Source organism: Typopeltis vanoorti, chromosome 12 (genome assembly GCF_054136105.1).
Source record: "Typopeltis vanoorti isolate ZY-2024b chromosome 12, IOZ_Tvanoo_1.0, whole genome shotgun sequence".
Classification (NCBI taxonomy): domain Eukaryota; kingdom Metazoa; phylum Arthropoda; class Arachnida; order Uropygi; family Thelyphonidae; genus Typopeltis; species Typopeltis vanoorti.
The window spans coordinates 114,435,706-114,448,507 of NC_143560.1; the positions used below are offsets into that span (position 1 = coordinate 114,435,706).

At 39.2% G+C, this 12,802-nt stretch overlaps 1 protein-coding gene across 4 annotated transcripts in view; it reads left to right on the forward strand.

Annotated features, from left to right (window-relative positions):
• The window catches only part of LOC150101147 (uncharacterized), a 916,082-nt gene that overhangs the window by 111,512 nt on the left and 791,768 nt on the right, over positions 1-12,802 (forward strand). For all 4 annotated transcript variants that reach the window (XM_090401639.1, XM_090401642.1, XM_090401641.1 and 1 more), the window contains 2 exons: positions 2,358-2,581; positions 6,831-7,019. In XM_090401639.1, coding sequence (XP_090257765.1) covers positions 2,464-2,581; positions 6,831-7,019 — 307 coding nt within the window. In that variant the 5' untranslated portion in view covers positions 2,358-2,463. The remainder of the gene's footprint in view (positions 1-2,357; positions 2,582-6,830; positions 7,020-12,802) is intronic.

Below are 12,802 nucleotides of genomic sequence, written 5' to 3' on the forward strand. Positions count from 1 at the left end.
TCTTAGAGGACATAAGTCATCACTTACCATAAGCACTCCACCACTGCGTTTTCTCTTCCTATCCTAACAAAAAATGCTGTTCCCAGCTACTTCTGTTCTTATTATTATATTATCTTCCATCAACCACATCTCAGAGATCCTAATAATCTTTGGCCAGGCTGATGCTATCAGCGCTACCAATTCATCTCCTTTATTCTGGATACTCCTGGCATTAATATAAAGCTTAAAAATGTCACTGTTTCAATACTTATTATTATTCCCTTCAGACTCCACTGGAGTCAGTATTACCTGATGTTGTCCTATTCCCACAAGAATCCACTCCTTGCTACCATCCACCCTGGGAATTCTAGTTTCCATGCATTGACACACCGACTCGTTCTGAAAACAGCAATCTCTCCCAATGCCTATATCCTTCCTCATTCAAATGCAAGTGGTCTCTTGCATACAGTTCCTTTCTATCCTCAAATGCCCTCCAAGCATCCACATATTCGAATCCTCGCTTCTGACACATTCTGGCTATTATGCTATTCATTATTAGTGCTCTGCTGCTCAACTTGTGATTATCATACCTGGGCAACACACACACTCTCTTTCCTGTCTGCATTTTCTTTTGTACAACCTCAAGCATGAATCTCAGATCTCTTGCCACCCTATTTACACTACCTCTCAAGTCATTCATGCCCTCCATCACAATCATCTCATCCACCCTTTCACCCTTCTTAATTACCATGGCCGTACTTTCTATCATTCCTCCAGGCAAACACTCCTCTGGCATCCTGTCTTGCACACAGATCATCACGTCTCCATACATCACACCTCCTACCTCTCTATTCGTTGATTGCTCACCTGCATCTCTCTCTCTCTCTCTCTCTCTCTCTCTCTCTCTGTGTGTGTGTGTTCCCTACTTACCTGCTGTCCTGGCATCACTCTATCCCTGGTTCCAGCACTCACTTGTATTCTTATCATTCTCTCTCTCCAACTGTTTCTATTCTCTCCTCTTCGATTATTCCCGTCTCTCTCTCTCTTCTACTGTTTCTATTCTCTCCTCTGCTTCTATCATTCCCATAACTCTCTCTTATTCCTACTCTGATTTGCCTTGCATTCATCTCTTCCATTCGCCTAATCTCATCTTTCACACTTCTCATCTTATTCCTGAGACATTCCGTGTCCTCTTTCAGCTCATCTCTCTCTCTCTCTCTCTCTTTCTGCAAGTTAGCCACTCTTGCTTGCCATTCATCCTCTCAATTAAGACCATCTCTGAATACTTCACAATTATTCAAACTTTCCACACTCCCCACTCTTATATTTTCATTTATATCGTGCTTGTTATTCTCACCCTCTATCACACTACTCGTCTCTCTCTTGGTTGAGATTTTCCCACCCCTGATGCAATGAGGTCAGTTATAGTAATCTCTAACTCACCAAGTTTTTCCCATTTCCTACCTTTTGCGCATTTATGTACTTCCTTTTCTCTCACCCACCACATATTCAACTGGCAGGACATATATATACCACAAGCACTGCATGCCACCAAATCCTGTAGTATGTTATTCAAAATATAGTCCTTAAATGGGGGAGGACTTGGTGATATGCCATTTGTAATTGGAGCTGCAGCTACCACCATCATTCAGATAGTGCCAAGGAACTACTACCACTAAATACTAAACGCTCTACTATAGTTACTATGTTATACGTTCTACTCAAGGTAATTTACTTATGCAATACTATAAGTATAAACTATAAATAACTATACTGAATTACTAAATAAAAACTTATCTTCTTCTTCTCTTCCACCACAGATGCATCAGACTCTACCCCCACCTTCTCAGTGACCCCAAAATAACACAATATGAACAACAACTAAACTCCAAAAGCTGCACCACTGAAGGACACTTGTATTAATGAAAACAATGTTGCACAATTCGCGACAGAAGTCACGCTATACACTGAGTAAAAACACTTTTTTAAGCACAGCTCAAATCCACCTCCACATTCTTCAGCGACTCTAGCGTCCTCTCCCAAAAATTTTTCCCCAGGTATAATTTCATTCTTCTCTAAAACACATGCCATACTTCCATAAACTGTACTCCTTTCTCCTCACTCAGCTCCTCTTGCATACCATTCATGATTCAATTCATAATATATGTTGCACTCATGACATTGAACCTGTTTTGAAATTTTTTTGTGTATTTTTCATTTGCTATATACATTGAATACAGCAAATGAGACGTATATATATGTATGTATGTATATATATTGTGTGTGTGTGTGCGTGTGCGCATGCGTGCGTGCGTGTATGTGTGTGTTTAAATTAATTTTTGTTGTTTGCATTACTAACAAGTTTGTAATGTTTGTAGGAATTTACTACATACTGTTTGGATTGAAAAGTTAAAATTCTGCTACCTCGAGCATTATGACTTAAGGATCAGCTGTTATTACATCACACAGTAGAGCCCTCAAAAAATGCAAAAGGACAATGTCTATTTTATATGTGCCTGGATTTCCTTTGCCTTTATTCTGTGTACACAGACACAGACATTCATAAATACTGCATTAAGTCTCTCTACAGAAATTATATCAGGTAAGGATGTTGTGGTTGAATAACACTTGTTTGGAGTAAGTATTTAATGGCATTTATGACATTATGAAACAAATAATAAAATGCATATAACCAAGAGTTTATTAACAGTTTATTAAATAAAATATTTCAGTCTGAATATAACAGATCATTGTTAGTGAGCAGACAATTCAACACGGTAGAATAATGACAATGGGGTTTAAAAGGATATGAGCCATGTAATAATGTAGTTTAGCGTAGTCATAAGATCAACAACAATAACAATGAAAATTGTACTTATTAGAAATAAGGATAAGACTGTTTGAAATTTTAAGTCAAGGAACACAGCATAGTTGCACTTCAGCACTCTCTTTGAAACAAATTTGAAATGCAACAAAAAAAAATCTGCTAATGCCTTTAATTCTGTTATAGGGAGTAGGCAAGGCCTTTAGCCCCTATCTAACTTTTGGAGACTGAGGAGGGAGTTCAATTTCCATGGGAAGCCAATCAGAGACAGCTGGCCCAACACTATCAATAATTATATTTGGCAGCTGGTGAAGAGGGATGGCTGACAAGTGCTGCCATTTCGTGGTCACTAATTCTAACACTATATATTTATTGTCTGAGAGAGTGTTGATTCTATGGTCAATTTTTGTGAGTTTACGACATGAAAAAAACCCTACTTTCTGGGAGAAAAGACCCATTTTCCCATGCCAGAAATAGACTAACTCTGAAACCAGTCGAAGAAAGGCTTAGAAAATGTTCCTATAGTCGGTAACTAGAATTGAACCTAGGTCTTTCTTTGAGTGGCCAAGTACCTTGGAGTGCAAATGGCACTTCAACTGGCCCTTATTTCAAACAGAGCCTACAGAGGCTCTATTTGAAATAGCAGTGGTGTAAAAAAAAAGGGGGGGGGAAGGGAAAGGAATTCCTGGTTTTCCCTTTCAGTCATTTCTGACCATCGGTGACTTTATAGCCATATGCTGGTCCTGAGTCAGGGCTCAGGACCAGCATATGGCTGGGACATATTCATGACTGTAATCCATGTGTGTTCCTGGGGCCAGTTTGCCTGTTCTGGGGGAAGAAAAACCTGAGTTTCGGGTGAAAAAACCCCTTCCTCTATATGAGACTGGCTAATTCATCTTTAGTCAAAAGAGACCAGATAAAGGTTCCTCACATCACTGACGGGAATCAAACCCAGGTCCTTCCAACCAAAGGGCTTCGTCTATACTGACTGAGCTATGGAGGGTCCTGGGAATGGAATGGAAAAAGGAAAAAGATATGTGAACTATAATTTGCAATTTTAAATATTAGTTTCTTAAATTAAAACAGAACACTTACCACATCAAACAGATACGTTCATACATTGGAAACTAAGGTGCAAAAACATTTGACCTCCATCTTCTTCATTTGGTGAACTTATTATTATTATTATTCAGGCCTCCATGGAGTCAAAAGACTCATCGTGGGAGGTCCTTCTTAAGAAACACAAAGTCTATCAAGACTCATCGAGGGCAGGGCCCCCCCCCCTAAGAAATACAAAGTCTATCATTCCACTCCTTGAACTCATTGACTGTTCTTGCTCTCACCACTCCATCAGGCAATGTATTCCATGGTTCAACCACCCTCCATCCAAAGAAACCACTCCTCACCCTCTTGCTCACAGTTTCCTTTCATAACTTCCAGGGATGGCCTCTTGTCACCACTCCTTCCCGCTATTCAACCAAGCATAAGAACTCCCCAGTGTCAACCCTGTAACCACCTCTCAACAGTTTAAAAGTCTCAGTCATATCGCCTCTCCTTCTTCTATCCACCAAACTCTGCAGTCCGCATTCCCTCAGCCCATCCTCATAACTATCATTATACAGTCCTGAAACCATCTTTGTTATCTGCCTTTGTACCCTTTCCACAGTTAATTTATCCCCTTCAAATCCTAGGGACCAAATCTGAGAACAGTAGTCCAAGTGTGGTCTGATCAGGGTCTTACAAGATAAACCAAGGTTTGGCTTGTGAAATAGGATGGGAAATGATGCGCAGTTTATAGATGTATGGAGTGAATTTCATGGACAGAAGGACATACATGCCTGATGTACTATATTTGAATGGTTGTCAAGTTAGATGTTTTGAGAAAGTGTTGTTAGTGAAAGTTTGGAAGTGCAAAACCAGCGAAATGGGAGAATATTGGACAGGGTACAATCAAACATGTCTACTGCCCACCCTGGAATAAATGAGTATCTGTACAGAAATTATTATGGACTACTGAATGCAATTACCCATGTTTCATATTTGAATAAGTTTGTAATGACATTACATTCTGAGTCCAAAGGGATGTTGAAATGCATGTTCATGAATGCCAAAATGAATTAGAAATAAGTGGGAGAGGAGTTTTTTGACATTGGTCAGTTTGACTTGGCCAAAAATTATAGGCATTAGTAAAACTTGGTTGATGGAAAATTGATAGAATGTAAAGGGTATTGTATTCTTTTCTTTTAGTGTTACATGGCGATCAGCATTCATTTAAAAATTTTATGAATTTACAACCGTGTTAAAAAACTTTTTTTATTATCCCAACATTTCGATGTTCATATCAAGATCATCATCTGGAGCATATATAAATATACAAGACAAGCTGAGTTACATTATTAACTGTAAGCTAGAGAAACAATGATTTGATCACATGTTATTCTACTGGCATGACCTCTAGTGAAAAAAAAATTATAAATTACATCAGCTAAATTCTATGTCATATTATCATGTCATCACAATACCCTTTTTTAAAATTTTAAATAAAGGGTATTGTATTTTCATGGCGAATAGAGAAAATGGGAGAGGATGAGGGGTATTGCTGATAATAGCTGAAGAACTGCAACCAACAAAGAAGTTATAAAGGATTTTAGGTCTGAGAGAGATGGCTGATGTTAATCTTTCTGGTGTGAGATATAGGCTAACAGGACAAAATATATTGTTGGTTGCTGCTATAGACCAGAGGGGATCCACAGGACAATGAAGATACCATGTTCAGCATTTTAGTACAACGAGTGCAGGTGAGCAATTATTATAGAATATTTCAATTATTGGGACATAGATTGGGGGGAGGAATGTGGGCATGGCAAGATGAAGTGGTATTTATATAGTTACTAAGGAATAATTACCTGAAACAACATGTTATAGAAAGGACCAGCGTTTGAGAACGCTAAATGTGATCATAGCATCAGAAGATATATCCATAACCAAGTGGATGCTCTGCCTCCAGTTGGGAGAGAGTGACCATGCAGTCTTGTTCTGGGATGTTTCTAAATGTGGAATTCTCTGTAAAGAAAAGTTTTATGTTGAAATATAAAGCTGGTAATTATGACACACTTTTTTTATTTTGTATGATGATACAACGGCTGTGAGCCCCTTTTACAGGGAGGTATGGCACCATCTCAATCCTCTCTAATTTTATCTGGGCTCAGAACTAGCATAGCTGATGAATCAGGCATAATGCTGGATCTTAAGCGTGTGTTCACAGGACTGATTTGCTTATTCTGGGAGATGAGCTACGGAGGTTCTATGACACACTTAGGAAGCATCTTGGAGCAGTGTAATGGCTTGAGAAGCTAAAGAACAGAAGGTCATTCGTGCATAGGAAGTGGTCAGGGATTGTTTGAAAGTATGAAGGTTACAGACAGCGTCAAAAGAAATAGTTGGGTTGCTGAGTGATCATTTTTGCAAAGGTGTATCATTCAGATAGAGATTTTGCATTTGCTGCTGTTTCTTTCACCAAAATTAAGGTAGATGAACAGGAGGTATTCAGCATATAGAAAAATATCGATGAGAACACAGCAGTGGAACTGGATGGCATGTCAACTCATGCACTATGTGAAATTGCAAGAGAATTGGCATTTTTGAATTTTATTTGAATGTTGAATTGGCATACATACTACAGGCATAACAGTGGATCATCTTTGAAAAATATTTTCAACTAACTACATTTGATTTTCATGTGGTTCTTGTGGTTCTTGCTCAACTACCTTTTGCTTTCATTTATGAAAGGCAAATTACACAACAGTTATGACCAATCTACTAAGAACCTCAACAAGCACTAACCATTCATCTTGGCCATCACAAATACAGTTTCACTGAAATACATACAATATTGGCCAGTTTTATATAAAAAGTAAAATATTGATCAAATTCTATCATTAATAGAATTTGATCAATTGTTGTGTGATGTGTGATAACAAAAATACCTCACATATTTTTTACTTATTTATTATTATTTTTTTTTTAGAGTGTGAAAAGCTGGGATTCCCAAATGCAACAAGAAATAAATGTGGTTATTGTGTTGGAGGGCAAACTATGCTTCCAGAGAATTTTGGAGAAGATTGTAAAGGCAACTGTGATGGTACAGCAGTGATGGACTGTGATGATGTATGTGGAGGAGTTGCCTATAGAGATGAATGCACTGGATTGTGCTTGGGTAAGATTATATTGTATTTTAAAATGTCAATGCATTCTCATGTTGATTATGAAAGAAATATTTCCAAAAGCATAAATGATATTTTTGATTATAATTTTTTTTATATCACCCACACATATGGCAGTGTGCAAGTAATTAGAGAGAATAAAGGAATATTTTAATCTGTTTGTTGAAGAGTTCACATGGTTTGGAATTCAAACCATGTGAATTCAAAGAGTTCACATGGAATCCAAATGGTATATGGATGTTAACCAGAAGTTGCTCATTTTTGTACATTATTAGAGGGAAGTGGAAGAATAGAGAAATTGTTTCTAGAGAGAGAGAGAGAGACTGAACAGGAGATTAGAGAAGATGCAGGTTTGTTGAAAATGGAATATTTTGTTGGGCTATGACTTATAAATGAATTTGAAACAGACTGATGGAATGAAAGCTAACAAAATTGTGTGTGTGCAAAAGACTATCTCAATCACAAAACAAAAGTAACAAGAATGTGGAAATAAAAGAAAGTATGAATAAGGAAATGAAAGTGAGCAAGAGTGTGGAAGTGAAAGAAAGGAATAACTACAAGATGTGACACTTCAGGAGCAACAGTGAGTGCAATTGCTAAGATTCAAGAATTGAAGAACGAGTTGATCAGAAAAATTCAGCAATGAGTTTGAGGCAGTATGGTGTGAAGTTGACAAGAAGAGATTTTTAGTTGGATGTTGCTGTCAGCTAGGGACTGTGGATGGTGGTTAATGAAGAAATATATAATCAACCTGAGTTAGTGAACAAGGAAAGGGTGATTTTAATTATGGTAATATTAATTGGAATGAAGAGAGAGAGAGAGCATCTGGGAATAAGGAAAATGATTCCTTGAGAGATGTCTGTCTTGCAGAGTATGCATCTGTCTTGCAGAGTATCCATAGACTGGAATGAAGAGATAGCAACTGGAAGTAAAGAAAATGAGTTTCTTGAGTTTTTGAGGGATAACTACCTCAGACAGTATGTAAAGGAGTTCATGTGAGTCAAGTCTTAGATTTGATTATTATATCAGAGGATGTGATTTTGAGTGGAGTGTCACATTTACCCACAGCAGATGAGAGTGTCCATGAGTTAATCACTTGGGTGGTGTCCAGCCATGCTACAAGGAAAATATATAAGTGAAACTACAATTCTGATGATTATAAAAAGCATAGAAGACAGCTTGGAGCTATAGGACAAATGTTGTTGTTGTTTTTCAGTGAGTTCAGACGTGTTTATCAGCGCTCCTTGTAGTAGTACAGCGTGAAGTTAAGTTTTGTTTTTAATTGTTTTTAATGTTTTTTATGGTGTGAGATAGAGGTGAATAGAATCAAATACTTGGTGGGATGTTGTTATAGACCTGGTAATGTGGATGGTGGTGATAGTGAAATGCATAGTCAAATAAGCCAAGCAAATAAGAAAAGGGTGATCATTATGGGTGATTTTAATTATGGCAATATAGACTGGAATGAAGAGATAGCAACTGGAAGTAAAGAAAATGAGTTTCTTGAGTTTTTGAGGGATAACTACCTCAGACAGTATGTAACAGAGGGCACAAGAGGATTAAGGGTCTTGGATTTGGTCATCTCATCGGAGGATGTAATTATCAATGAGGTATCAAATCATCCACCAATTGGTGAAAGTGACCATGAGGTGATTACTTGGGTGGTTGCCAGCAGTGCAAGGACCCCTGTGAAAAAAGGGTATATGTGGAACTACAAGGGGGGTGATTATGAAGAGCTCAGGAGACAGCTTGCAGGTGTAGCATGGAATGAGGAGTTAGCTGGAAAAGAGATCAATGCAGCTTGGGGGATTTTCAAAAAATATTTAGTGGATGCAATGTCTAAATGTATACCACGGGTGAGAAGGTTAAATAAGTTAGGTGTGAGATGGATGAATAAAGAGATTAAGCATGCAATACAGAGAAAAAGGGCATTGTGGAGGCAGCATAAGAGAAGTGGAAGTAACCAATTTCATGAGTTCTACAAAGACCAGGCAAGGAGAGTGACTTGGTTGGTGAGAGTAGCTAAAGAGAGGTATGAACAGCAGTTAGCTAATGAAGCTAAAAAGAATCCTAGGGAGTTCTTTCGATATGTAGCCAGCAAAAGAAAGAATGATTATGGAAGGATGACATTGATTGGAGGAAATGGTATAAAGACAGCTGTTGCAGAATGTGTGGTGGAGATACTTAATGAGCAGTTCATAAAGATCTTTCAATCTTGTGAATGTGACTTCATGGAGAGATTAAGAGCAGTTGATGATGGGGAGGAGAGACTGACTGTAAGTGAGCAAGAGGTGTTTGGGGAGTTGAGTAAACTAGATGTAAATAAGGCTGTGGGACTTGATAATATATCACCGCGTATTCTGAAGGAATGTGCCAGAGAGTTGACACCTGCCTTGACATATTTTTTTAATACGAGTCTTGCACTTGGTCAAGTCCCTAAAGAGTGGAAGGAGGGCAAGATTGTGCCACTTCATAAAGGAGGTGATCGAACTCAAGCATCAAACTATAGGCCTATCTGTGTGTCGGGTGTTGTGGTTAAGTTGTTGGAGAAGCTTGTGAGAGCTAGAATCCAGAGTTGGGTTGACAACAATGGTATAATCTTTGATGGACAGCATGGATTTGCTAAAGGGAGGTCGTGTTTTAGTAATCTACTTACTTATTACAATAAAGTGACTGCTTCCTTGGACAGAGGAGAAGGATACACAGTAATATACTTGGATTTCGCAAAAGCTTTTGATAGAGTGCCTCATGATAAGTTGACAGTCAAACTAGAGCAGATGGGGTTGGATATTAGATTAGTGCATTGGATTGGAGACTGGCTATCTGATAGGTATCAACAAGTTGTGTATGGGGGTGCAATATCCAGGAAAAGGAAAGTCACTAGTGGAGTGCCTCAGGGATCTGTTTTAGGGCCATTACTATTTAACTTGTATATTAATGATATTGGCGAAGATTTGGATGGAGATATTCAGTTGTTTGCAGATGATGCAAAGTTGGGAAGAACCATAAAGAGTAGTGAAGATGTTGTGGCCTTGCAAGAAGACTTGAATAAATTGAGTGATTGGGCAAGCAAATGGGGGTGTGAGTTCAATGTTGCAAAATGTAAGGTTTTAAAATTTGGAAAACAAAGATGGGATGCAGAATTTATGCTTGGTAAGAATATATTGTTGGAAGTAGAGGAAATAAGAGATCTGGGAGTGATAGTGGATAAGGATCTAAAATTTAGGGGTCACATCTCCAAAATTGTGAAGACAACACAAAGACTTCTGGGAATGATGAGGAGGACACTGACGTGTAGAAGTAGGGAGATTCTTGTTCCATTGTATAAGGCTTTGATTAGGCCACACATGGACTATTGTGCCCAGATTTGGTCACCTGGTTTTCAGAAGGATGAGGAGATGTTGGAAAGGGTCCAAAGGCGACTGACTAAGGTAGTTTCTGACCTCTGGAATGTCGAGTATGAGGAAAGATTGAAAAGATGTAATTTGCAGAGACTAGTGGAGAGAAGGAAGAGGGGAGATATGATAGAGACCTACAAGTTGGTAAGGGGTTGCTATAGGATCAATGGTGGAGAAGTTCTACAGCGAATAGTGGGAGATCAGGGGAGAACCAGAGGTCATCCCTGGAAACTGTATAAAGAGGGTGTGAGTAGGGGAGTGAGAGGCAGGTTTTTTTCGTGCAGAGTTGTGAATGATTGGAATGCCTTGCCTGAGAGTGTGGTGTCTGCAAGGAGTTTGAATGTGTTTAAGACCCGGTATGATGAGATGTGTGTGAGATAAAAGGACCTCCTAGATGAGTCTTTGACTCCATGAGGTCTTGTTTAATAATAATAATAATAATAATAATAATAATAATGTTTAATTCAGAGTTATTTCAACACTGAAATTAAATAGTGATTATTTGATGCGCCACCAGCGTGCTCGAACATCAGAGCAGGTAAGACTTTTTCCTTTCAACTTCAAAAATATTTTCCAGGTTCTCTCCTGTTCCTCGCCCAGTACAACACTCGGTGGTTGAAGGGACAAGGCAGGTCCTTTCCCCCACTTCAAGTCTACATTATGGATTCACCATATGAAGATCTCTCCTTCAAAGAACTTCTCGCTATCTTTCGGCAAATTGGCAACATCTTGCACACAAAATGGCCAGGAAAGGTAGAAATTCACCAGATTATGGAGGTCGAGAATGAAGACCCTCGAACCTCCGAACCTTCTCCTCGCCCTACACATGACAGCATCATTTCCTCCGCTACAACTGACACAGACGATAATGATTACCAAGAAGTCAGCAGAAAGAAGAGGAAGAAAGAGTCTCTTGCTGCAGAACAAGAAATTGTCTCTCAAATGGACACATCAGCACAATCTAGTGCAAGCACTGAGACAACTATACCAATACAGCCCAAAGAGAGGATCCCACCAGTAGTACTGCGATCTAAAGAAAAGTGGTTGTTGCTTGCAGAGACGATGAAGAAAAGCAACATCAAGTTCTCGTCAGCCAAAAACACAGATGACGGAGTACGTATACAGCCTGAAGGAACAACGGACTACCGCCAGTTAACCAGACTTATGGACGATCATAAATTTCCATACCATACTTACCAACTTAAGAGTGAAAAGAACCTCAAGGTAGTGATCAGAGGATTGGTAGAAGACATAACAACAGACGAAATAGCTACTGACCTCAGATTACAAGGCTTGGAGCCAGTCAAGATTTCGCGAATGTATCGTGCAGACAAGCGTCCCATGCCTCTGGTCTTAGTAGAGATCAGTAAAGACCAGAGGGAAATTTACGATCTTAAAATAGTCTGCAACTTGGTCATCAAGACCGAACCACTACGAAGAAAGGCATCGGCTGGTCAATGCCATCGCTGCCAAAAATTTGGGCATGCGCAAATGCTATGCAGAGCAGACTACAAATGTGTGAAGTGCGGTGGCAACCATCCCTCGCACACTTGCGTCAAGCCAAAGACCACACCTGCTAAATGTGCGAACTGCAGTGGCCCACACCCTGCAAACTACAGGGGTTGCACTCTCCACCCATCCAACCTTCAAAAGCCTAGACAGGAATTAACTCAGCCCACTCAGAAAAATATTGGGAGATCCGTGCCTGAATTCCAAGGGCGGAAAGTTACACCAGACAAATCCTATGCTTCTGTGGTTTCCTCGAGTAACACTAAGGTACTCCCTACAACTAGCAGTCCAAATTCTTCAGCAATACTCGCTGCCTCACTTGGGGAGATGCTAATGGCCTTCAGCAAAACAAATCCAAGCCAGGCCGACACCAACAAATTCCTTCGGAATACTCAAGTCATCTTCTCCATGATTAATGACTAATCCGGCTTTAACATCAAATTCTATGCAGATAATATTCTGGAACGCAAACGGTCTCAACAGCAAAATTTTGGAATTACAGGAGCTTACAGATCATTTACAAATTGATATTCTCCTCATTAACGAAACACACCTACGTCCCTGCGATAATCCCAAACTCAGAAACTACTCGTTACTTAGAAATGACAGACTTAATGCCAGAGGTGGAGGCACTGCCATCTTTGTCAGAAGAAACATTCGCTATAATGAGACTAAGAAGATTAATACATCTAACCTCGAGGAGACGGGCATAGAAATTCTTACCAACAATGCAGGCAGCTTAAAGATTTTTTCTGTATACAACCCCCTGGCAAACCTCTACTCCCCTCTGATCTCTCTCAGCTACTAGATACAAATGAAGCAGTAATTGTAGCTGGAGACCTCAATTCCAAGCATCCTTTATGGAACAG